At 42.2% G+C, this 24920-nt stretch overlaps 1 protein-coding gene across 1 annotated transcript in view; it reads left to right on the forward strand.

Annotated features, from left to right (window-relative positions):
• dop1b (DOP1 leucine zipper like protein B) overlaps positions 1–23697 on the forward strand; it is a 124456-nt gene extending 100759 nt beyond the window's left edge. Inside the window, 6 exon segments of the mRNA XM_033032433.1 lie at positions 13140–13276; positions 14089–14138; positions 16365–16514; positions 18476–18532; positions 18534–18606; positions 22635–23697. Coding sequence (XP_032888324.1) covers positions 13140–13276; positions 14089–14138; positions 16365–16514; positions 18476–18532; positions 18534–18606; positions 22635–22913 — 746 coding nt within the window. The 3' untranslated portion in view covers positions 22914–23697.
• The last annotated feature ends 1223 nt before the right edge of the window (positions 23698–24920 follow it).

Here is a 24920-nt window from a genome sequence, read left to right on the forward strand (position 1 = left end):
CAGGTAGATGCACAGAGTTTCTTGCCCTGAGTTGGGGAATCGAGGACCAGAGGACATAGGTTCAAGGTGAAGGGGAAAAGATTTAACAGGGATCCGAGGGGTAAGTTTTCCACACAAAGGGTGGTGGGTGAATGGAACAAGTTGCCAGAGGAGGTATTTAAGAAGGAACTGCAGATGCTGGAAAATCGAAGGTACACAAAAAAACTGGAGAAACTCAGCGGGTGCAGCAGCATCTATGGAGCGAAGGAAGTGGGCAACGTTTCGGGCCGAAATCCTTCCTCAGACTGAGACTTCCTCAGACTCAGTCTGAGGAAGGGTTTCGACCCGAAACGTAGTCTATTTTTTTTGTACCTGCCAGAGGAGGTAGTTGAGTCTGGGACTATCCCATTGTTTAAGAAACAGTTAGACAGGTACATGGATAGGATAGGTTTGGAGGGATATGGACCAAGAGCAGGCAAGTGGGACTAGTGTTGCTGGGGCATTGTTGGCCGGTGTGGGGAAGTTTGGCCGAAGGGCCTGTTTCCACACTGTCTCAGTCTCTGACTCTATGAGACAATGCCTCGTTGTCCTTGAGTTTCCGACCTAAATGTCTTTCGATGACTGGGTGAAAATTGTGTTTAGTTGTTGGTTGTTTAGTTGTTGGTCATCAGCAGATTTGGTCATCAGCAAATTTCGATAGAAAAGCAACCATTAAACCACAAAAGCTTATAATGCACAAAGTTGCACAGCAGGAGTAACGTGCTAGAATAATTGCACAATTACCAAAACGCACTGGTCAGAAAATGTGCCTGGAGTTACCGTGGTCATGTGTAGCATCTTTCCAGCATCAAACGAGAGGAATCCATCGTCTTTGCTTCAGCCTTACTGTGGACTTTTTGCCCTGAGATGTCTCATCCTTAGCCTCCCTCTAGGGAGGGGGACACTGAAGCATCATTGGTAAATTCTGACCATTAATCTGACAATTAACCCTGTCAATAATTTCCCCTTATGCCATAACACCAGTTTACATCGGGGGGGGGGGGGGGGGGGGCGGAATCGTTAAATTCTTAAAGTGAGTTTCCGTTTGGGAGGCCCTTGTATATTTACATAAAACATACAGTACAAGAACAGGCCCTTCGGCCCACAATGTTGGTGTTGAACAAGATACCAAGACCATCTCTTATCCACTACTTATTCCCTACATATCTAATATACCCTGCATATTGATTTACTCCAGCACTTTGCATCTTTCTTCAAAGCCCGGAGAGGGAGCAAAGAAGTTGTGGGACATGGATTATGACTGGGAAGAGCTGCCATTCTCGGGCTCCCATCATGGATAGGTTGTAGGACTTGGATAGGAGGCTCATCATTCCATGGGAGACTACCTGACATGAGAAGACACTGAGCAATTAGCAGAAAATAACAAAACAATAGGCATGGAGTGAAGAATGGAGCAAAAAAAAAAGCTGTCAGAGGAGAAGTGTCAGGCAGCATTGATGGAGGGAAATGGACAGTCAACATTTTGTATTGGGACCCTTCAGGCTGATCTGAAGAAGATGAGAATATCTCCTCAGCATCTGACTTCACTGTGGCCTATGATGGTGACTGAGGTGGGAAGAGGATTGTCTAGCAGTGTTTGCAAGGTTTGGTAGACAGTGGCTGTCTTTTGTGCTTTAGTGTAAGACAATGATGATTACTTTTTCCGTTCCTTACTGTACTTGTGGTCAGCATTGCGACAGGAAGTTGCTAAAATAGTTTTGAACAAAACGCCTGCCTGATTTAATCATTGTATCTGGGCGGCACGTTGGCGCAGCGGTAGAGTTGCTGCCCCTACCAACTCCACCAGAGACCCGGGTTCAATCCTGACTACGGGTGCTGTCTGTATGGACTTTGTAAGTTCTCCCCGTGACCGCATGGGTTTTTCCTGGATGCTCCAGTTGCCTCCCACACTCCAAAGACCTACAGATTTGTAACCTACAGATTTGTAGGTTAATTGGCTTGATGTAAATGTAATATTGTCCCTAGTCCTGTGTAAAGTAGTGTTGTCCCTAGTCCTGTGTAAAGTAGTGTTAATGTGTGGGGATCGCTGGTCGGTGCAGACTCGGTGGACCAAAGGGCCTGTTTCCGCGTTGAATCTCTAAAACTAAATAAATCTGTACGTTTGTACCAGTGCATCATAATACGAACGATACGATACAATATAATTTTATTCATCCCCAGAGGGAAATTGGTCCAAAATGATGACCACTCTGGGAAACAGAGATGGGATTTGATGTGACCCTAGGACTTAAATTCTTAAAGAGATCTCTAAGTGGGGCAACCTTAAACCATGGAAGGAGTTGATACTCTATCAGAGATATTCCCATTTGGAGAATAAATAATTTAGAGGGAAATTAAAGGAAAACTCAAAGTAATAGACTGTGCAGGTTTGATGCAAGAGATTTTATTGCATGATATTATGGAGAGATGGCGGCAGAAAACTGCTCACGTTCTCTGACTTCATAGCAGAATTAGCTGACAGTTATACTGTGCAGTACAACTTTGTTTTTTTTGTTAGATATGCTATACGAAATATACTATCTACTACATGAGTACCAATTATTTCATTAGTGAATTTTTGCTTATGTTATATTATTCAACAACAGATGGTTATTACAGTCAACACGATACAAGGGGAATCCTTGAACATTATTCTAGCTCATCTTCCAGCGGCCCATGTCATCATCCCATTCCGAGCCAATCAAAAGCCTCCCATTTACTGCAAGTACCTACGCTACTAGTGGTAGGGGGTGCGGGTGATCTACTGTAACTTGTTAGAGAAAGTTAAACAGCTTCGTTATCTCCTATTCATTCACCATCCACCCTTCATCAACCCTTCCCCCTTTGGTAGCAAAAACAGGAAGGCAGGATTATTGTCTAAATGGTGTCAAATTGGGAAAAGGGGAAGTACAACGGGATCTGGGGGTCCCTATTCATCAGTCAATGAAAGTAAGCATGCAGTTACAGCAGGCAGTGAAGAAAGCGAATGGCATGTTGGCCTTTATAACAAGGTGGAGTTAAGTATGGGAGCAAATAGGTCCTTCTGCAGTTGTAAGTGCCCTAGTGAGACCACACCTGGAGTATTGTGTGCAGTTTTGGTCCTCTAATTGAGGAACGACATTGTTGCTATTGAGGAATGCAGCGTTAACCAAGGTTAATATCCCGGGATGGCGGGACTGTCATATGCTGGAGAATGGATGGGGCTGGGCTTGTATACTCTGGAGTGTGGAAGATGAGGGGCTATCCTTATTGAAACATATAGATTATTAAGTGTTTGGACACGCTAGAGACGGAAACGTGTGTCCCGATGTTGGAGTCCAGAACCAGGGGCCACATTTAGAAGGCAGGAACGGGGTACTGATTGGGGGTGATCAGCCATGATCACATTGAATAGCTGGCTCGAAGGGCCGATTGGCCTACTCCTGCACCTATTGTCTATTGTCTATTATCACATTCCCAGACAGGAGGCAATATATCTAATCTTACTTTGCCGTTTCCCACGGATTTCTTCTACGCCTGCAGACTTGAGAGATTTCCAATTGTCACCTCCAATACACCCTTTCATTACCTTGTTCAATTCCAATCAAAATTAAATAAGGAAGGATATTAATTTTTCTTCCACAAGTCCCTCCTTGTTGATCTTTATGATCAACACTTATAGTAAGAAAGGATAATAATATTTTCTCTCATTAATCAGTTGCAAAAATGAAGCCATATATATTCAATTAGAATTTTGGTTGGAATCTGTCCTTGAGCAAGCAAAGAGATACCTCCTTGTTCATGGGAAAGGATATGGGCACAAACCCAGCATTCTAATCAGATAAGGAAGCTTGTTGACCTTACAGCAGCAAATTCACTGTGTTCTGAGTGAAAGTTGTTCGTCGGATTTCATGCTCCAACTTCTCCCTTCCTCCTGTTTCTTGTAACTATCTAGATGCCTCATTTCACCCTCATATCCTCTCTGATCCCACACAATGTTAGTATATTCATAAGTTTTTAATACTACAAAAATAGTTAATGAGGAATATGTCTACATTTTAATACCCTTTTGTTTATTTAATCATTACAAAATTTTACGGTTCTTGTGTTTCCTTCTCTTCGAGGGTTCCGTCTGAGTGATGCAGTTTACATCTTGTAGCATGTACCCAATTGGGTTTTTCTTTTACTTTTACTGCTATTCGTGTTGTTAGTAACACCAAATATGGTCCTTTCCTTCTTGGAGAGAATTAATCTTTATTCATTGCTCGCACATAGATAGATAGATATAGATATAGATATGCCATTTATTGTCACTATACATGTACAATGAGATTAAAAGCATCTCGTACTCAGTGCATACATATAATTTAGTACAAAAAACAAGAAACAGAAAACAAAACAAGGGGGGGGGATAGGTGCACAATTCTGCGGCGCTATATACATATCTATAAAGGCAAAATGGTGAAGGATGAATAGGTAGTATTCTTAGGCAGATTTTTAAAGTTATATTAAAATATTAAAAATTATTTTAAAAATATTAAAAATTACAATTACAATACATATTACAGTTCCAAATTTCAGTACGTGGATGGAGTAGATGGAAGTCCGGGTGTTGGGCTGTGAAGTCAGTGCATGTGTGAGTTAAGAGTAGTTATGACTTTCGGAAAACAACTGTTCCTGAGTCTATTTGTCCTAGTTTTGATGCACCTATAGCGCCTTCCAGAGGGCAGCAGGTCGAACATAGACCTGATCTCCTGGTTTAAACGGGTGCATATTTCCTTCTGCCGGAGGGACCTGTCCTGCTTAACTTTCTCAGGAATTTTAACAACTATTTCACACATTGCTTGAGCATATCTTAACGATTTTTCATCATTCCAGATGAATGATTTTTCATCATTCCAGCTACCTTCTTTCTCAGGGCATACATCACTATGGGCATGGCGTCTGGCCATAACAACCTATCTTGCTGGCATACTTTGGGCAAAGTAGCTTTTATATCTCCCTTTACTCTTTCTACCATCCATGAGGACTGTAGTTGATTTTGAGCCTTCGTCTATTTAACTAGTGAAATGAGTTCCTCTGTCATTGTTTATTCCCATGGGCATCCCAAATCTAGGTATTATTTATTTCATTAAAATATTGACTACCATCCTTGCATCATCCCTCCTTGTGGGATGTGCTTCCACCCATCTAGAGAACATATCAACTATGACCAGAATGTACTTAAGACCTTTTGCTGCGTAGTTAATAGTAAAACATTTTACAATTAGAATTGATGAAGGATTAGCTTGAGTATAGCTTGACTTTTTTGGGTTCTCAAATATGTTGAAATTGCAAAGATGTGGGAATCAGGAAATTGGAGGCCAGCATTCAAACTGCTCTGATAGTGCATTCTGTTATGCCCAAGCGAAAGACCATTTACAATAGAGAGAGAGGATGTATTTCCTGAGAAGGTGGTAGCTTCTGTAAACTGAAGCCTTGAGAGAGGATGTATTTCCTGGGAAGGTGGTAGCTTCTCTTAACAGATGTCTTCTGGTTGGTACTGATACTGAAGATTACATTGTTCAGACGGAATTGTAAATGTTGGGCATTTAGACTAAGTTCCTGATTCGAAGTTTGTGATCAACAGTTTGTGATTGATAGAACCACAAAATGACAAGTGTATTGTATTAGTAAGAAGAATACTTTGAATGGGTAGAGCCTGTGATTGATTTGTATTAAATATCATTGCTGCCACTCTGTATAAACATGTGGCTACGTTTCCAAAACACTATAAAATATGTTGTATGTCTTCATTCATTAGAGTGGTAGCCCAGGGGGATTAAGTATCTGTTGTATACTTGACTTTGTATACCTGGCACTCTCGCTGGCTAATGATCAGTAAAGCTTGTGTTGGTTTACCTAACCTATTGAGAGTTGTCTGTTTTAAGAAATGAACCTGAAAACTGCTGGCATATGTACAAAATCAATTTACAAATTCTCAAAAGGCATTTCAAGTTGTGGTAGGTGATCAAATTTTGCAGGCGTCTTCCCTCTATTATTTTGTTGACACACCAGACATGTTCTTGCAACTTTATCAATTACGACTGATATACGGGGGTGCATACCATTGTTGGGATAATGCGTGTGCCATTCCCCCCTTTTCCCATATGAGACTACCCGACCATCAGGGTGGACCCAGGCAATGGGGTCTTGATAACACCCTGCTTTGCTCCAGGTATTCTTTTCCTGGAGTGATGCTAGGCTCTGGGCATCTTGTAACTGGGTTACATCAATGCCACTCAGGAGCTTTCTTTGTGCTGCAATAATAATAATAATAATACACTTTATTGTCATTGTAAATACATACAACAAAATTTCAGGCGCACTGCCCGAGTGGAGCTCCAACGTATCAGACAAATAATAACGAATAACAAAAACGGCAAGAAAATGTCAAGTCAGAATGTGCAATGTGCAATATTCACAGTATAGGTTTGTGGCAGTACAAAATATTGGCTACGGGGGTTGTGTGTTCAGTGCAGGGTTCAGAGTGGTGATGGCCTTGGGGTAGAAACTGTTCGTTAATCTTGTGGTGTGTGATTTGATGGACCTGTAACGCTTTCCTGAGGGCAGAAGGGCAAACAAGTGATGTGCGGGGTGAGATGAGCCCTTTTGTATTTGTGATGCCTTCCGCAGGCAACAAGAGCTATTGATCTCTTCCAGGGCAGGCAGGTGTGTGTTAGTGATCTTCTGGGCGGTATTGATGACTCTCTACAGAGCCTTGTTGTTAGCCGCAGAACTGTTGCCATACCATAGCAGGATGCCATGTGTCAGGACACTCTCCATGGCGCGATGGTAGAAGGACACTAGCAGCTGTTGTGGCAAGTTGACTTTCCTGAGTGATCTTGGGAAGTAAAGCCGTTGTTGTGCCTTCTTTACCAGAGAGTGTGTGTTAGTTGAACACCTGAGATCTGCTGAGATGTGGGTGCCCAGGAACCTGAAACTGGAGACTCTGTCCACTCTTTCTCCGTTTATGTGCAGTGGGGGATGGTCACCCTGTTTCTTCCTGAAGTCAATGATGAGCTATTTTGGTTTTTTTTTGTATTGAGTTCTATGTTGTTCTCTGAGCACCAACCTATTAACCTCTGTACCTCCTCCCTGTAAGCTGACTCATCGCCCTCAGTGATCAGCCCCGCCACTGTCGTGTCGTCTGCAAATTTTATAATAGTGTTTGTGCTGTGGGTCGGTATGCAGTCATAGGTATAGAGGGAGTAGAGGAAAGGGCTCAGTACTTGTATTTGCGAGGTTTGCCTCAGGGCAATCTGTTTGGCTACACAATTAGCTGATCTGTTTCCCCTTGACACATCATCATCCGATAATGTATGAGCTTCACATTTAATAACTGCAATTTGCCGTGGCAATTGAATAGAATCCAATAAATGTAAGACCAGTTTATAGACAATAGAAAATAGGTGCAGGAGTAGGCCATTCGGCCCTTCAAGCCAGCACCACCATTCAATGTGATCATGGCTGATCATCCTCAATCATTACCCCGTTCCTGCTTTCTCCCCATATTCCCTGACTCCGCAATCTTGAAGAGCCCTAACTAGCTCTCTCTTGAAAGTATCCAGAGAACCGGCCTCCATCGCCCTCTGAGGCGGAGAATTCCACAGACTCACAACTCTCCGCGTGTGAAAAAGTGTTTCCTCATCTCCGTTCTAAATGGCTTACCCCTTATTCTTAAACCGTGGCCCCTGGTTCTGGACTCCCCCAACATCGGGAACATGTTTCCTGCCTCTAGCGTGTCCAAACCCTTAATAATCTTATATGTTTCAATAAGATATCCTCTCATCCTTCTAAACTCCAGAGTATACAAACCCAGCCGCTCCTTTCTCTCAGCATATGACAGTCCCGCCATCCCGGGAATTAACCTTGTAAACCTACACTGCACTCCCTCAATAGCAAGAATGTCCTTCCTCAAATTTGGAGACAAAAACTGCACTCAATACTCCTGGTGTGGTCTCAGTAGGGCCTTGTACAACTGGAGAAGGACCTCTTTGCTCCTATACTCAACTCGTGCTTATCATGCTTAATATTCTTTCCTATTGATGTGATGAATCCTCTATTTTTCCATAACTGCCCAAAGTCATGTACAACCCCAAACATATAGCGAGAATCAGTGTAGATATTAGCACTTTTATCTTTTCTCAATATGTTGGCACGAGTCAGGGCACATAGCTCAGCTGCCTGAGCTGAATTTCTGGATGGTAAAGCATATGACCACTGCATATCCTGCTAATAATCTGTCGTTAGGTTGTTATGAAGAGCCATCAGTAAATAGGACCAGATTAGGATTATCAATCGGATAACACTGCAAGTCCAGCCGGGGAGTGGCAGCGGCTTCTACAAGCAATAGACAATCATGGTCACAAGCTTCTTCTGGCAGTGGTACAAAAGTAGTTGGGTTTATAGCAGGTGATCGCTGATAAGTATAGTTCGGATGTGATAAAAGGATAACCTCATATCCTGTTCTTCTAGCGGCTGTGAAATGCTGTGTCGCTGCTGAGTTCAATAATAACATCACGGCATGAGGAACAGTCACTACACCCGGGTAATCAAGGACGATGGGGATTGATTTTTCTACCATTGTAGCCGTCACCGCTACAGCTCATAAGCAGGCTGGCATGCCGTTTACTACAACTGGTACAGCCACGGAATAATAGGCTACCGGTCTTTTTCCCCCTCCATGTTCTTGAGCCAGTGCCCTAGTCGCAAACCCCTTTGATTCATTTACATTGAGTTGAAAGGGTTTTTAATAATTTGCCAATCCCAGCGTCGGAGCAGTAACCATAGCGTTCTTCTTTAAATTTCTAAACACCTGGTCTCTTTCTGCAGTCCATACTACTTTGGAGGGTTCAGTCTGCACAGTGGCTGAACGCAATGCTGTATCTAGTTCCCTGCAGACATGGATCCATTGTCTGCAGTAACCCACCATGCCTCAGAAGGAGAGAATGTTCTCCTTTGTCTTCAGGACCGGGATGTTCTCTATTGCGTTTACTCTGTCTCTTCCAAATCTCCTTCTGCCTTTTGAGGAAGATTGAGGGGGGATCTTATAGAAACGTACAAAATTCTTAAGGGGTTGGACAGGCTAGATGCAGGAAGATTGTTCCCGATGTTGGGGAAGTCCAGGACAAGGGGTCACAGTTTAAGGATAAAGGGGAAATCTTTTAGGATAGAGATGAGAAGAAAAAAAATTCACACAGAGAAAGGTGAATCTCTGGAACTCTCTGCCCTCTCTGCCACAGAAGGTAGTTGAGGACAGTTCATTGGCTATATTTAAGTGAGAGTTAGATGTGGCCCTTATGGCTAAAGGGATCATGGGGTATGGAGAGAAGGCAGGTAGAGGATACTGAGTTGGATGATCAGCCATGATCATATTGAATGGCGGTGCAGGCACGAAAGGCCGAATGGCTTACTCCTGCACCTATTTTCTATGCTTCAATGCCTTCCTGCAGCTGGAATCCCAGATACTGTACACTAGGCTGGCAGAACTGTAATTTTCCCTGGGATACTTTATGCCCACTTCCTGCCAAATGTTGCAGCAATATTAATTGAGTCATCTTTACAATCAGGACCTGTCACAGAGTGATCTTTCCTTCTGTGCCATTGGCAAATTTAAAACATGAATTGACTGTCCTTCAGCCTTTTTATCATCTCTCCTATTTCTTTCGCTGTTGCTGGAGGTCTAGTAGCCATGGTTATGTGTGACTCAGAGGTGTCTCCCATCTCAAATCGACCCCTTTGGTTTTAAGAGAGGTGGTCCATCATTCCTAATCCCGGGACCCCAAAGAACAAATGAGAGGTCACTGCTAATTGTTTGAGTTTATTCAACCGGGGGAGACTCTTTCCTGGTATCTGGGATTAGGGAGGTACGTATATAAATCAGTGCAATGTGTTCGCTTATCTTCTTGGCTGGTTTCAACAAGATACTGTAAACACTGGCCTTTTGAATCCTGCACTTCCATAAACATACCGTCTGCAGTACAGTGCAAGACTGATGTTTAAGAAGGAACTGCAGATGCTGGAAAATCGAAGGTACACAAAAATGCTGGAGAAACTCAGCGGGTGCAGCAGCATCTATGGAGCGAAGGAGATAGGCAATGTTTCGGGCTGAAACCCTTCTTCAGACTCCAGTGCAAGACTGCTCCCAGCTTGCACAGAACCTGTCTTTCCAGTAATGGGAGTGGGTCCGTTCTAGAGATTATCTGTAATGGGCAAGACATCCTCCCTGTTGGGCGTTCCCTTACTGTAGCTGTGGGGAACATCTACAATCTCGAACCCAACCCTTTCTTACCACATCTCCAGCATGTACCTCGTGTTGTAACTTTTAATTGCCATTGTCCCCATCCTCTGTCATGTTCACAAGCGCTGTGATCACATTTTCCCCACAGCTGATGTTGCCAATCTAGGTTAACCAAAGCTTGAGCCTGTCGGGGCAGCAAACAATTTAGTAAAGTGCGAACAGCTAGAGGCCCATTTTCAGCTCTGGACCCTCCGGCATGTTACTCTCACTTACTCTTAAATCGGGCTATTAATTCTGGGATTGTCTCGTCATTGTGTTGCATCGCACCACCTCCCGTATATCACTATGTTTTCTTGCTTCCCCCCCATTATAGCTTCCTTTCATCTATGGGGCAACCAAATGAGGGACTCATTTCCCTGTGCCTGTTGATCATCATTTTGCTGCCACTTGCTTTGGTATGATAGGCACAGCTCCCTCATTTCCCTCTTTCTGCTGAACACCTTTCTCCTCCTCTAGGGGCCAGCGCCTCTTCTCCATCCCCATCCATCTCCTTATTATTTCCATCAAGTTTAAAGTTACACTTACCACTCCAACTATCACTAATAACACTTCCATGGCAAATATTAATTGTGCCCCCATCTCGCCAACACATTTGTTTTTTAGAGAGGAGTAGGACAGAAATAGCTTATAACTTCCCTTGTCACCATTTAATTGATCAGATAGATTACCATAAAGATTTACCGGACATTGGCTATCTCCGTACCTTTGTATTTTCCACATTTGCTGGCGATTCCAGTGGAAAAATGGGATCTCCTACCTTTTCCCAGTGTCTTTTGGTCTTTTTTTTATCATCTTGGCAATATTCTTTCATATCGGCACCTTTCCCTCTGGACCACCTGTTTCTTTTCCTCAGTCCTCCCTCTATCAGTAGGATCAAATTTTTCCGATCAACTGCTGTTGCCTGCCATATTCTTCTCTCGTCTGTAAAACAAAATTAGGTTTCCGCGGACAATGTCTTATAATATTCTATTTACGTTTGCGCGCACCGGTTGTACTCCGTCTGCAAACCTCAAAGTCACAGTATAATTTCTATAGCGGGCTTTACGGCACCTGCTTCAATTTATCTTCTACGCCCAACGTGAATAAATTTATCTCCTCCGCATCTTGCCTCAACCCTTGCCTCAACCACCGACCAGTAAGCTAGGTTGCCCGGGGGCTCTCCCTTCTCTAGGAAGCCCTCCCATCCCTTTTCAGTTAGGACTATTTTATCATTCCCTTTTATTTCCCCTTATTTTCATTTGAATCCCGTTACAATTGGGACCTTGCTCACTGTGCCAAATTCTGTAGAAGAAATTAAATGTAGAGGGAAATGAAAGGAAAAATCAAAGTAACAGACTTTGCAGATTTGCTTCAAGAGATTTTATTGCATGATATCATGGAGAGATGGCGGCAGAAAACTGCTCACGTTCTCTGACTTCACAGCAGAATTAGCTGACAGTTATACTGTGCAATAAACAACTTTTGTTTATTTTGGTTAGATATTGTTATACGAAAATATACTATCTACTACATGGGTAGATATACAAAAATATACTTTCTACTTCATGGGTATCATTTATTTCATTAGTCATAACATACTTTTCGCTTATGTTAATCTTATCCAACAACAGATGGTTAATACAAGTCAAACACAATACAAGGGAATCTTGACATGATTCTATCCATCTTTCAAGCGGCCCGCGTCACCATCCCCATTCCGAGGCAATCATGAGCCTCCCGTTTACTGCAACGTATTTACGCTACCAGCAGTAGGGGGTGCGGGTGATCTACTGTAACATCCCAGTGAAAGCTTCGTCATCTCCTTCTATTTGCATTCACCATCCACCCTTCAACACATTCCCAGACAGGAGGCAATATATCTAATCTTACTTTGCCGTTTCCCACGGATTTCTTCTACACCTGCAGACTTGAGAGATTTCCAATTGTTCACCTCCAATACACCCTTTCATTACCTTGTTCAATTCCAATTAAAATTAAATGAAAGATATTAATTTTATCTTCCACACCACTGTCCCATCCTACCATCTCTCAAAAAAAGACGCAAAGTGCTGGAGTAACTCAGCGCCGAGTTACTCCTCCACTTTGTGTCTTTTTATTTTGTAAACCATCACATGCAGTTCCTGGTTTCTACATCCCTCTCCCAACTTCTCTGCTTCCTAAAACTAATGACATTTCTCACTTTCCCAATTCTAATACAGGTCTTTGCCCTGTTAACTTTTATTTTAAATTAAAATGAAGAACACTAAGTAAAAACACAAAACACTTAATAATAATTAATAAAAAAAAATAAAACATTTACAACCGAAATATTTAGAAACAAATAACAGACAAATGTGTCTGACCTTTCTACCAAGAATAATTATAGATAGTTGGTGTACTATGGTACACTTGCAGAAATATTACATTATTTTGATTTGGTTTAACTTCCCCTTTGCCTTTTGAACCAGAGACCTGGAATCCTCTTGAAATAGGTGAGGTCTCTGATCCATGGCAAGTGAATCCCAGAAAGACTGGCTTGTGCTGACGGGGTTATGCTCCTGCAGTTTGGGGATAGGGCATAGTGATTGCTGCAGCATATGCTATGACGAGAAACAAGGAACTGCAGATGCAGCTTAATGTGCAATAGGTCGCAAAGTGCTGGAGTGACTCCAGTCTGTGCACACTTGGTAATTTTTGTGTTATGGTGGTGGGTGTATTGTTAGTGTTTTGTGAATATTATTATTGTTAATAATTGAACAATTATTTTTGTAAAAAGAAAAGGATCATTTCTAACATTTACCACGTCTTTTTGTTTTTAAAGAGCGCTTGACAGAAACTCTTCGTGTGGGCATGTCGTCTGTCGTAACTGCTCAGATGTTTTTGACCTTTAGAGTGTTGTTGACGAGAATATCTCCTCAGCATCTGACTTCGTTGTGGCCTATAATGGTGACTGAGCTGGTAAGAGGATCGTCTAGCTGTTTTTGCAAGGTTTGGCAGACAGTGGTTGGCTTTTGTGGTGTAATGACAATTATCTCTTCCGTTCCTTACTATACGTGGTTAGCATTGAGACAGGAAGTGTGAAATCTCATTAGTTTTAGGTAGCAGAGAGTGACAACTGTGGCTTCCACAAGCCAATATTGCATCCTATTTGTACTTGTGTTTGCACCCAGGTGCATAGACACAAAAAGCTGGAGTAACTCAGCGGGACAGGCAGCATCTCTGGAGAGAAGGAAAGGGTGACGATTCGGGTGGAGCCCCTTCTTCAGACATGTTCTGTGGAACCCCTCTCGCAACTTTCAGGGATATTTGAAGATTTATGTTTAAAAATAAGAATTAAAAAGACTGCATTAAAAAAAAAAAAAAGCATTTGAGTAAGAATGTATGGGATAGTTTCCTTGGCTCTAGAACTGGCCTAGGAAGGCAGACATGACTGATTTGGTGCATTGCGTGTAATTTGTAATGTAAGAATTTAAGAGTCAGCGGGTAGACTAGCTGGCCACTCAAGCCTGGTCTCTATTATTCTGAACCCACATGATCTTTATTATTCTTTCTCTCACTTCCCTTGAATCCCTTAGACAAGTTTTACTTCAAGTCAACTGGGACATTCTAAAAAGAAACACGCCCTTTAATGTGCATGCATGATTTTGGGTTATTTGTAAATTCCTTAAAGGAATGGATGCCAGTATTGCCTGGTGTTGAGAATTTGACAATTAAATAGAGTAGAAATGATTCAATGGTTGTAATGAGACAAGTTTCTTTGTCATTTTTAGGTTCAGGCCTTCATCCAACTGGAAGAGGATTTACTTGAAACACTTTCGAAGTAAGTTTCCTGTCACAAAATATCATCAATGGTTCAATGGTTTCCTTATTGTCACATATACAGAGATGCAGTAACATGCTTGTTATGCATGTTAACCATCAAATCAGACCATGTAAGAGTATAATAGAAGCTATTCATAAGGTCATAAGTTATAGGAGTAGAATTCGGCCCATCAAGTCTACTCCGTCATTCAATCACGGCTGATCTATCTCTCCGTCCTAACCCCATTCTCCTGCCTTCTCCCCATATTCAGCAACAGCATGCAGAAAGTAACCATGTTCCAGCACCATTTTTCAACTTCTCTGAAATGTCTGATCTAGACCCGAGGAGAGATGAGATTCTTGCACTTCTCACTTTAAGGCCCAGTGTCCTGGCGGCACTAGATCGATGAACATAGAAACATAGAAAATAGGTGCAGGAGTAGGCCATTCGGCCCTTCGAGCCTGCACCGCCATTCAATATGATCATGGCTGATCATCCATGAAATAGCGGTCAGCCTGGCCGAGTGCAATACCCTTATGGAAATATTTGTTTGAGCCTTCAAACCTTGGGCTGAACATCAGTCTAATTACTTTAGGGGTAGCACAGCGGTAGAGTTGTTTCCTTGCAGCGCCAGAGACTCGGGTTCGATCATGACCATGGGTGCTTGTCCGTATGGAGTTAGTAATTTCTCCATACCTGTGTGGGTTTTCTCCGAGATCTTCGGTTTCCATCCACACTCCAAAAATGTAGAGGTTCGTAGGTTAATTGGCTTGATATAAATGTAAATTGTCCCTAGTGTGTGTAGGATAGTGCTAGTGCACGGGAGCGCTGGCCAGTGCGGACTCGGTGGGTTGAAGGGCCTGCTTCCGTACTGTATCTCTGAACTAAACTAAATTTAAACTTATAGTAGAGAGGACAGGTGAAAATGGTGTGTTATGAATAAGTACCCTGCACTCTCAGTTACACCGATCAGTAAGATCCCACTTTAAATTTTCTTGCTCAATCAACACCTTCGTGCTTGGATAATTTTCTAATGCTACATCCTAGGACTTGTGTCAGTGAACACTTTTTGGTGTACCCATGTAGCTCTAATTTTATGCATTGAAGTAATTAGGAATGTTTTGGAATAATGCCAAATGTGGGCAAATATCTTAAATGGAATATCTTGGATGGCATGGAGGGCCAGTTTTCATACATTATGTGTGATTTATATGCTGAGTTCACTATTTGCAGCTGGGGCACAGATGGGGGCACCAAAATTGTTTTGCGGGGGCAGGCATCAGGGTTAAGAAAATCAGTAAAGGATCCAGCTCTTTGACAACAACCCTGACATTTTTTATTTATGCAAGAACGACTGATATGCAAACAATATTAACATTGAAGAGAAAGTTTTTTTAAATCCTTAGAAAGATTGTGGGGAATATTGTGTGATGCATCTCGTGACATGGGAACAAACCACTGGGGAATGCCTGGATATTGAGGGAATGGAAATGTGCAGGAAATGGGCAAACTTTTTTTGTTGTTGTTGGCCTATTTTAAAAAAGATGCTTCTGTAAATGGAAGCAGATCTCGGGAAGGAGGGTGTTATAATCATTTGAATATAGACCACTTGAGAAATAATAGTGAGATTTGATTTGTTTTTGGCAGCTTATTCAATTAAATTCTTTCTGAAACCTTTTGAGTTTGAAAAGATGCTGAGACAAAGATGGGTTTTATTCTTTGACTTTGTTGCATATTTACGCTGGCTTAAGACTGAAATCATTAAAGGCAAGGGAGGAGCAAGTTGGGGAAAAATGGTATCACGAATGGAAACAAACCTTCTTTGCCTTTATTGAATGGCATGTCATTGCCAGGGTTGGTAATTTGTGAGTTCTGGTAGTGTGCATTCTGAACTAGTAAATAGTTGCACTATAACAGCACAGTTCTGAAAAATGTAGCTTAATTTAAATAGGCAGAAGCAGAAATTAGTGAGCAAAAATTAATGCTGGGGGAACTCAGTGGGTCGGGCAGCATTTGTGGAGGGAATGGACAGATCTTGTTTGGGTCAGGACCCTCCTTCAGACTGAATTCAGAAACAGCAGAAATGTGGTTTTGATTGAATTAAGGTTGTCAATGCAATTACAATTGGTCCAATTCCATATACCCACCACCCTAAGGCTCACAATAAATTCCTTTATTGTGCTTTCATTCTGAACTGTGACTACACACTGCTTTTGGTGATAACTGAATATTATTTTTTTACAGTAAAGCAGGTCAAAAGTCTCCAGTTAAGCATGGAAATGGACCGTATTTGCTAGATCTGGATCAGAAGGAACTCGACATGTATTTCTCTGCTTGTAAATTTTTGGATACAGCACTCTGTTTCCCTCAAGAAGCGATGCCTATATTCCAAATGTAAGTGTGGGTGAGATATCCTTTATTTATCTTTTGCTCCATTTCATCACTGTGCCTTCTTAGCATCAGTATCCAGTGACATAAAGAAACTGGAACCCAAGATATTAAAGAATGGGAGATTAGTGAGGGAGTTGAAAAGTCAACCGTGGTCTTGAACAACAATGAGTATTGGCAATAATTGGAGTCATATAGGAGTCTGACTCCTGTTTTTGTTACAACATGCCAGTGGCACAGTGGCGGAGCGGTAGAGTTGCTGCCTCACAGCGTCAGAGACCCAGGTTTGATCCTGACCGCGGGTGCTGCCGGTACAAAGTTTGTACGTTCTCCCTGAGATCGAATGGGTTTTCTCCGGATGCTCCGGTTTCCTCCCACATTCCAAAGACCTGCGGGTTTGTAGGCTAATTAGCTTTGGAAAATTGTTCCTGGCATGTAGGTGCGAAAATGGGATAATGTAGAACTGGTGTGAACGGGTGATCGATGCTCGTTGTGGACGCAGTGGGCCGAAGGGCCAGCTTCCATGCTGCATCTTGCTAATTATTGCTAATGCTAAGTTTTTCCACCTTAAATAGTTTTAAATGGCATCCTCGGGCAGGCATAGAGGTTGGAGACACAATGAACTGCAGGTGCTCATTTACAAAAAAAGACTCGAAGTGCTGAAATAACTCAGCAGGTCAGGCAGCATCTCTAGAGAACACGGATAGGTGATGCTTCGGGTTAGGACCCTTCTTCAGACTGATTATAGTAGTGGGGAGGAAGCGGGAAGGAACCTTGACGAAGATGGGGGGTGCGGAGAGGAGGGATAAAGACAGCCAAGGAATAGGTGGACACAAGCGAAGAGGGTTTTTGATTAACAGATGTTTGGACAAAGGCCAGAGATAAAAAGACAAAGTGTGAGATAAGTATAGAAGAGGCATGAAATGTGGAGCCAGAGGTAGGAATATATGTGGAGGTGAACAAGAGCAAAGTGTAAATGAGAGTGTATCCACCTGGGGTATAAAAACGTAGAAAAATAGGTGCAGGAGTAGGTCACTCGGCCCTTCGAGCCAGCACCATCATTCAATTTGATCATGGCTGATCATCTAAAATCAGTACCCCGTTCCTGCTTGTACCCCATTTTCCTTGATTCCTTTAGCCCGAAGAACTAAATCTAACACCATCTTGATCTAAATCCCCCCTCTCTTTCACCCTATAGGGAAGAGTGGAGGGAGAATTGATGGGGGAGCAGTATTTGTAGGGAGTGTGGATTTTGTAGGTTAATTGCCTAAAATTGGAGAATTCGATGTTCATACGGTTGGGTTACTAGCTACACAAGGGAAAACAAGGAGAGGTTGCACCAGTTTGCATGTGGCTTCACTCTGGGAATGGTGGAGGCCTTGAACAGAAAGGTCAGTATGGGAATGGGAAGAGGAGTTAAAATGGTTGGCAACTGGGAGATCCAGCAGGCCTTGGCAAACTAAGAGCGAATGTTCGGTGAAACAGTCGTCTAATCTACGCCTTGTCTTGCCGAAGTAAATAAGGGCACATTGTCAGTGTAGAAATTGGAGTGTAGCTAGCTCACCACATAAAAACAAACACATCTTTCTCTACCATCATTCCCTAACAAGAATTTTCCTTTAAGAAATCATGTTTGCGTGTCTTGAGTGAATGCGAGGATCATACACTTTAGAAGATATTACACAGTGATCTTTTCAACATGCAATGCCAATAGTAGGCTGAGATGAATAGATAAATACAAAATGAGGTCTATCCACTGTCATCCTCCATGGGGGGATCCGAAGCAACAGTCCAGTTTGTAACTTTGTCCAAACACAAGCCGTGTTTCATGGCGTCAATGGTTGAATGTATACTGATCAAGATCGCTTGGATTGAAAGAATTGCAAATGGCCACTGAGGATGTTTTCGCTGCAAGTTGTAGTGACTTTGCAGATGCATCTTGAAAAATCTTTTGTGATATGTTTCAGGTACAGATGGGCTTTTGTTCCTGAGGTGGACACTGAAGACTCTAATCCACTAAGTGGACATTGTGGAGACATTCCAGGCATATAAACCGTATGCTGTGCGGATCTTAGATATCCTGAATCAAAACTTTGGGGTAATAACAATATTTTAATAACTAATGTTTCTGTTCCAAGAGCGAGAAATCTTAGATGCCTTTTAATTACTTGGAGGTAGTCCCTTTTGTTTCCCTTTGTGCTTTCATCTTTCATGAATCATAGATTGTAAACAGACAGTGTCTCACTTAAATGTCTGTTGCAAAGTGTAATTAAGGTAATCCTATTATACATTTGAAATTGGAACAAATTAGAGGCTGGTCTTCTCAAATTCTTCTTTATAGTTTTGGAAAAATATTTCTGAATTGAACAACAGATTTAATTATTTGTGCTCAACTTGCAGGTTTGATTAAAATAAAACATGTAACATTTCAAGTGCATATTGTCCAAACTGTTCAATCTAACTTGAAAGACACTCAAAAATGTAATAAATTATGTTTTATTTTATTGTTTGTCGGTAAAATCCAGGGTTAACACCTTTTTTAGGGCTCGTACATCTTGATTCAAATGGAGTAATAAAATTATTCTCCATGGTTATGTGAAAACATTAAAAGCCTAAATAACCAAGTTGTCCAAGATGTTTGTCTACTCACAGCATGCTACATCTGCCCTAAGTTTCCACAGATTTTGTACGAGTTATTTGTTGAAGGTGGGGCCCCTCACACGGAAATATTAACTCCCATCAGCTCCCTCCCAATCCACCCTGCTCATCTCCCCTTCCTTGTATGCTTATTTCCTGTCCCCGAATCCCCCATTTCCCTTTTATCACCCTTCTCTTTTCCTTTTTTTTTTTTAAATAGGTGCAGGAGGCGGCCATTTGGCCCTTTGAGCCAGCACCACCATTCATTGGGATCATGGCTGATCATCCACAATCAGTAACCCGTGCCTGCCTTCTCCCCATATCACTTGATTCCGCTAGCCCCTCGAGCTCTATCTAACTCTCTTTTAAATTCATCCAGTGAATTGGCCTCGACTGCCTTGTGGCTGAGAATTCCACAAGTTCCCAACTCTCTGGGTGAAAAATATTTTTTTCTCACCTCAGTCTTAAATGACCTCCCCTTTATTCTAAGACTGTGGCCCCCTAATTCTGGACTCGCCCCACATTGGGAACATTTTTCCTGTATCCAGCTTGTCCTTTTATAATTTTATACATTTCTATAAGATCTCCTCTCATCCTTCTAAATTCCAGTGAATACAAGCCCAGTCTTTCCAATCTTTCCTCATATGACAGTCCTGCCATCCCGGGGATTAACCTCGTGAACCTACGCTGCACTACCTCAATAGCAAGGATGTATTTCCTCAAATTAGGAGACCAAAACTGTGCACAATACTCCAGATGTGGTCTCACCAGGGCTCTGCACAACTGCAGAAGGACCTCTGTACTCCTATACTCAAATCCTCTCATTATGAAGGCCAACATGCCATGAGATTTCTTCACTGCCTGCTGTACCTGCATGTTTACTTTCAGTGACAGGTGTACAAGGATACCCAGGTCTCGTTGCACTTTCTTTTTTCCTAATCTGACACCATTGAGATAATAATCCGCCTCCCTGTTCTTGCCGCCAAAGTGGATAACCTCACATTTATCTACATTATACTGCATCTGCAATTCATCTGCCCACTCACTCAACCTGTTCATGTCACCCTGCAGCCTCCTAACATCCTCTTCGCAGTTCACACTGCCACCCAGCTTTGTGTCATTTGCAAATTTGCTAGTGTTACTTTTAATTCCATGATCTAATCATTAATATATATTGTAAATAGTTGCGGCCCCAGCATCGAGCCTTGCGGCACTCCACTCGCCACTGCCTGCAATTCTGACAGGGACCCGTTTATTCCTAATCTTTGTTTCCTGTCTACCAACCAATTCTCTATCCATGTCAATACCCTACCCCCAATACCATGTGCTCTAATTTTGCCCACTAATCTCCTGTGCGGGTCCTTATCAAAGGCTTTCTGAAAGTCTAGATACACTACATCCACTGGCTCTCCTTCATCCATTTTACTTGTCACATCCTCAAAAAATTCCAGAAGATTAGTCAAGCAGCATTTCCCTTTTTTAAATCCATGCTGAGTTGAACCAATCCTTTTGCTGCTACCCAAATGCCCGATTATTACCTCTTTAATTAATTGACACCAGCATTCTTCCCCACCACCGATGTCGGGCTAACTGGTCTACAAATCCCCATTTTCCCCTCATATTCCGCTTGGGGAGTCTGCATCCTGCGGGCATGAACATTGAATTCTCCCAATTTTGTTAGCCCTTGCTGTCTCCTCCCCTTCCTCAGCCCTCGGGCTGTCTCCTCCCATCCCTCAGCCCCCGGGCTCCTCCTCCTCCTTTTTCCTTCCTTCTCCCCGCCACCCCCTATCTGTCTGAAGAAGGGTTTCGGCCCGAAACGTTGCCTATTTCCTTCGCTCCATAGATGCTGCTGCACCCACTGAGTTTCTCCAGCACTTTTGTGTACCTCCCATTTTCTCTCGTTCTTTGTTGAAAAGTGGGATAACATTAGGATAACATTGGGATAACATTAGGATAATATTGGGATAACATTAGCTACCCTCTAATCCACAGCAACTGATCCTGAATCTATAGAACATTGGAAAATGATCACCAATGCATCCACAATTTATAGAGCCACCTGCTTGAGTACCCTGGGACACAGAGCTTCTGGCCCTGGGGGTTAATCAGCCTTCTATAGCAATACTATTTCTCGCCTAATGCAAATTTCTTTCAGTTCCTCTGTCTCCCTGGATCCTCTGTCTTCTAGTACATCTGGGAGATTGTTTGTGTCTGCCTTAGTAAAGACAGAACCAAAGTACCTGTCCAACTCTTCTGCCATTTCCTTGTTCCCCATAATAATTTCACCTGCTTCTGCCTTCAAGGGACCCACATTTGTCTTTACTAATCTTTTTCTCTTAACATACCTAAAGAAGCTTTTACTATCCTTCTTTATATTCTTTGCCAGCTTAACCTCGTACTTCATGTTTTCAGCCTCTTTGTTACCTTCTGTTGTCCTTTGAAAGTTAGTAAATTCTCTTGCTTCCTGCTTTTCTTTGCTATGTTATACACCTTTTCTTTTAGTTTTATTCCATCCCTAACTTCCCTTGTCAGCCACGGTTGCCTCTTACTCCCCTTAGAATGTTTCTTCCTCTTTGGAATGAAATGATCCAGCATCTTCTGGATTTTGGCCAGAAATTCCTGCCATTGCTGTTCCACTGTCATTCCTGTTAAGATCCTTTTCCAGTCGACCTTGACCTTTTCCAGTCGACACTTCCTCCAACCATCTGACAATCACCAGGCTTTGAGTCTGTCATGACCAGCTGCATCTCTACGTGGTGCGGCAGCTGTACAGCTGCGGACTGGAAGTGCCTTCTGAGAGTGGTGAGGACAGCGGAAAAAATAATTGGGACTTCTCTTCCTTCCATCATGGACATGGGGTACAAGCGCTGTCTGATTAGAGCTAAGGGCATTACCAGAGCCCCCACACACCCACAATTTGGACTGTTTATACTGCTTAACTCTGGGAGGAGGTACCGCAGCATGAAGAGCGGGACAACCAGGTTCTGCAACAGCTTCATCCCCCAGGCCATAAGATTACTGAACAATCAACAAAACCGAGGCTAGAACTTTTTAAATATCGACACTTTTAAAAAACTTTTTATATATATTTATTTTACAGAACCATGCACATGAGGCATTTTTATGGACGCACCTAGCACTTTTACTTTTACTATTTACCTGATTGGAGTCAAATGCAACGAAATTTCGTTCAAGGTGCACTGTGTCTAGGTGTATATCTGAATGACAATAAAGTTTTCATTCATTCTTTGTCCCACTCCCAGCTTTCTTCCCTTATTCCAATTAGTGTGAAAAAAGGTCCAGATCTGAAACATTGTCTGTCCATAGAACTGTACTTAATGCTTGGCCTGAAGAGCTTGTTTCTTTGCTGTTTGACCATATAGAACGAACGTATCTCCATTGCAAAGACACTTCACTTACAATTAGAGTTAAATTGTATGGAAATTATCTTGTGTTGGAAGTGATTTATTTTTTTCTGATTTAACCCAGGAAATGAACTGTGAAGAAGACATGACATCCAGTAATGTGTATGAATTTCCAATCTTGACTCAACGGTCTATTTCAAGTATTCGGATGCTTATCCACTTTTTCAGAGCATTGTGCAGCATGTTTAAAATCCGACAACATGGAGCTTTTGGAGTACCTAATGCACATCATCTTCAAGACCTAGATCCTCCAACAGAATGTGCCACTGACGCTGCCGTTGTTTTACGAAGAATAGAAGAGAATATAGCAGTTGACTTTTTGGAAATGGCAATAGAACATTGAGTTGAATGTATCTTAATAATAATGACAGTAAAATCCTAGTTACGGGAAGAAGGGTTGTTACTGAAGTCACATGCCAACAAAATTGCCCTTCTACTCTGTCATTCAAACTTGTTAAATGCGGAGTCCCAATATAATAGAACATGTGAAAGTAAGGAACTATTTTTCTTTGTTTGCTTTGTGAAGTTTCAGTGGTTTGATCGTGGTGCAGAGCAGAAATGAATTCCATTTTCTGGGGGATCAATCATTTTCAATTTCAATTTTCCAGCAGTTAAATTTCCAAATTGGTCAAGTTTAATAGCCAAGCTGAAGAAGAGTGTGGGAGAAACTTTAGTGCAGAGCGATTGTCCCTCATCCAGGCCAGCAGCAACCTTACAATAAACCTTCCTTGTCACAGCCCTTCTGTTGTTGGTCTCTCACCTAGAAAATTGCCTGTAATGGAAATCATTGCTACGAGTGTATCTGATAACAAAAAACTAACTTTACTATTTAAGATATTGACCACTGTGAATGTGTGTAAATATAAACAGTTCTGTATATACATCAATTTTCAGTCATTGAAATTCATTTGTACCTAAATTCCATTAAAACTGCACAGATTTTGTACCCATTCACAACCCTCCCGCCCCCTTGTAAGTGGGCTCCACAAAAAAATAACCCTTTAAGATGGGCAAGAAGGTAAGCATAAGGGTTTGCAGAAAGTTGATTGATCTTTCTTTATGTTCCACATAGTTGCATATTTAACACTGTGAATGCTTGCCAAGAATAAATGCCTGTCCAATGGAAACCCTGTTGCATTTTTTAAAACATTCCCAGCTGTCTGAGGAAGGATGTGCTGGCTCTGAAGAGGGTCCAGAGGAGGTTTACAAGAATGATCCCAGGTGTGAGTGGGTTAACATATGATGAGCATTTGGCGGCACTGGGCCTGTACCTGCTGGAGTTTGGCAGAATGAGGGGGGACCTCATTGAAATGTACAGAATGGTGAAAGCCTTGGATAGAGTGGATGTGATCCACTGGTGGGAGAGTCTTGGACTAGAGGTCATAGCCCCAGAATTAAAGGACATTCCTTTAGGAAGGGGATGAGGAGGAATCTCTTTAGTCAGAGGATAGTTAATCTGTGGAATTCTTTTCAACAGAGGGCTGTGGAGGCTAAGTCGATGGATATTTTTAAGACGGTATCTATTTGATTCTTGATTAGTGCGGGCGTCAGGGGTTATGGGGAGAAGGCAGGAGAATAGGATTGGAGGGAGATATAGATCAGCCATGATTGAATGGCGGAGTAGACTTGAAGGGCCGAATAGCCTAATTCTGCTATCACTTATGACCTTTTCAACACAATAGGACACGGCACTGCCAATGCATTCACTAGTTCTACATAGGAAGAGGAGGAGGCTGTTCACCCTGTTAAAGTTCATTTGAGGGCCTGTCCCACTTGGGCGTCATTTGTGCGTCATTTACTCGACATCATTTACGCGTCACGACGCGTGCCCCAGGATTTTGGGATTAACAAAATTATCGCGCGCCACCTGCGTGACGTGCAAATGACGCCCAAGTGCGACAGGCTCTTTTCATATCACAGACAAGTCAAACAAAGTAAGGCAAGATTCTTTTATTCGCTAGCGGGAGTGCTTTGGAAGCTATACACCATAGCTTCCCAGTCGCCCAACTCTCTGAACAAAGAAAAGTTAGTACAGTTATAGTAATTTCTTATCGATAAACACACCTACCAAGTCTGATCTAGCATGATTGAAAGATTCTGCAGCCTTTCAGGAAATAAGGAAGGCTAGACCCATAGCAAGCTAAACCAATAACAAGTTATAGGTGAACTTTGCAATGTCAGCTAATTCTCCAATCTTGGCTCCGGAATCTGCACGTGTTTGTACTGTATGGATCCATTTTAGTTTCTAGACAAAGAAGGACACAGCCGACTCGATTGTGTCAAGGTTGGCACAGAGTCATCATTGGTAGGAGTTATTGCCCTGTCCTTGATTCTGGTGGTGTGTTTCATA

This window comes from Amblyraja radiata, chromosome 14, assembly GCF_010909765.2.
Source record: "Amblyraja radiata isolate CabotCenter1 chromosome 14, sAmbRad1.1.pri, whole genome shotgun sequence".
Taxonomy (NCBI): domain Eukaryota; kingdom Metazoa; phylum Chordata; class Chondrichthyes; order Rajiformes; family Rajidae; genus Amblyraja; species Amblyraja radiata.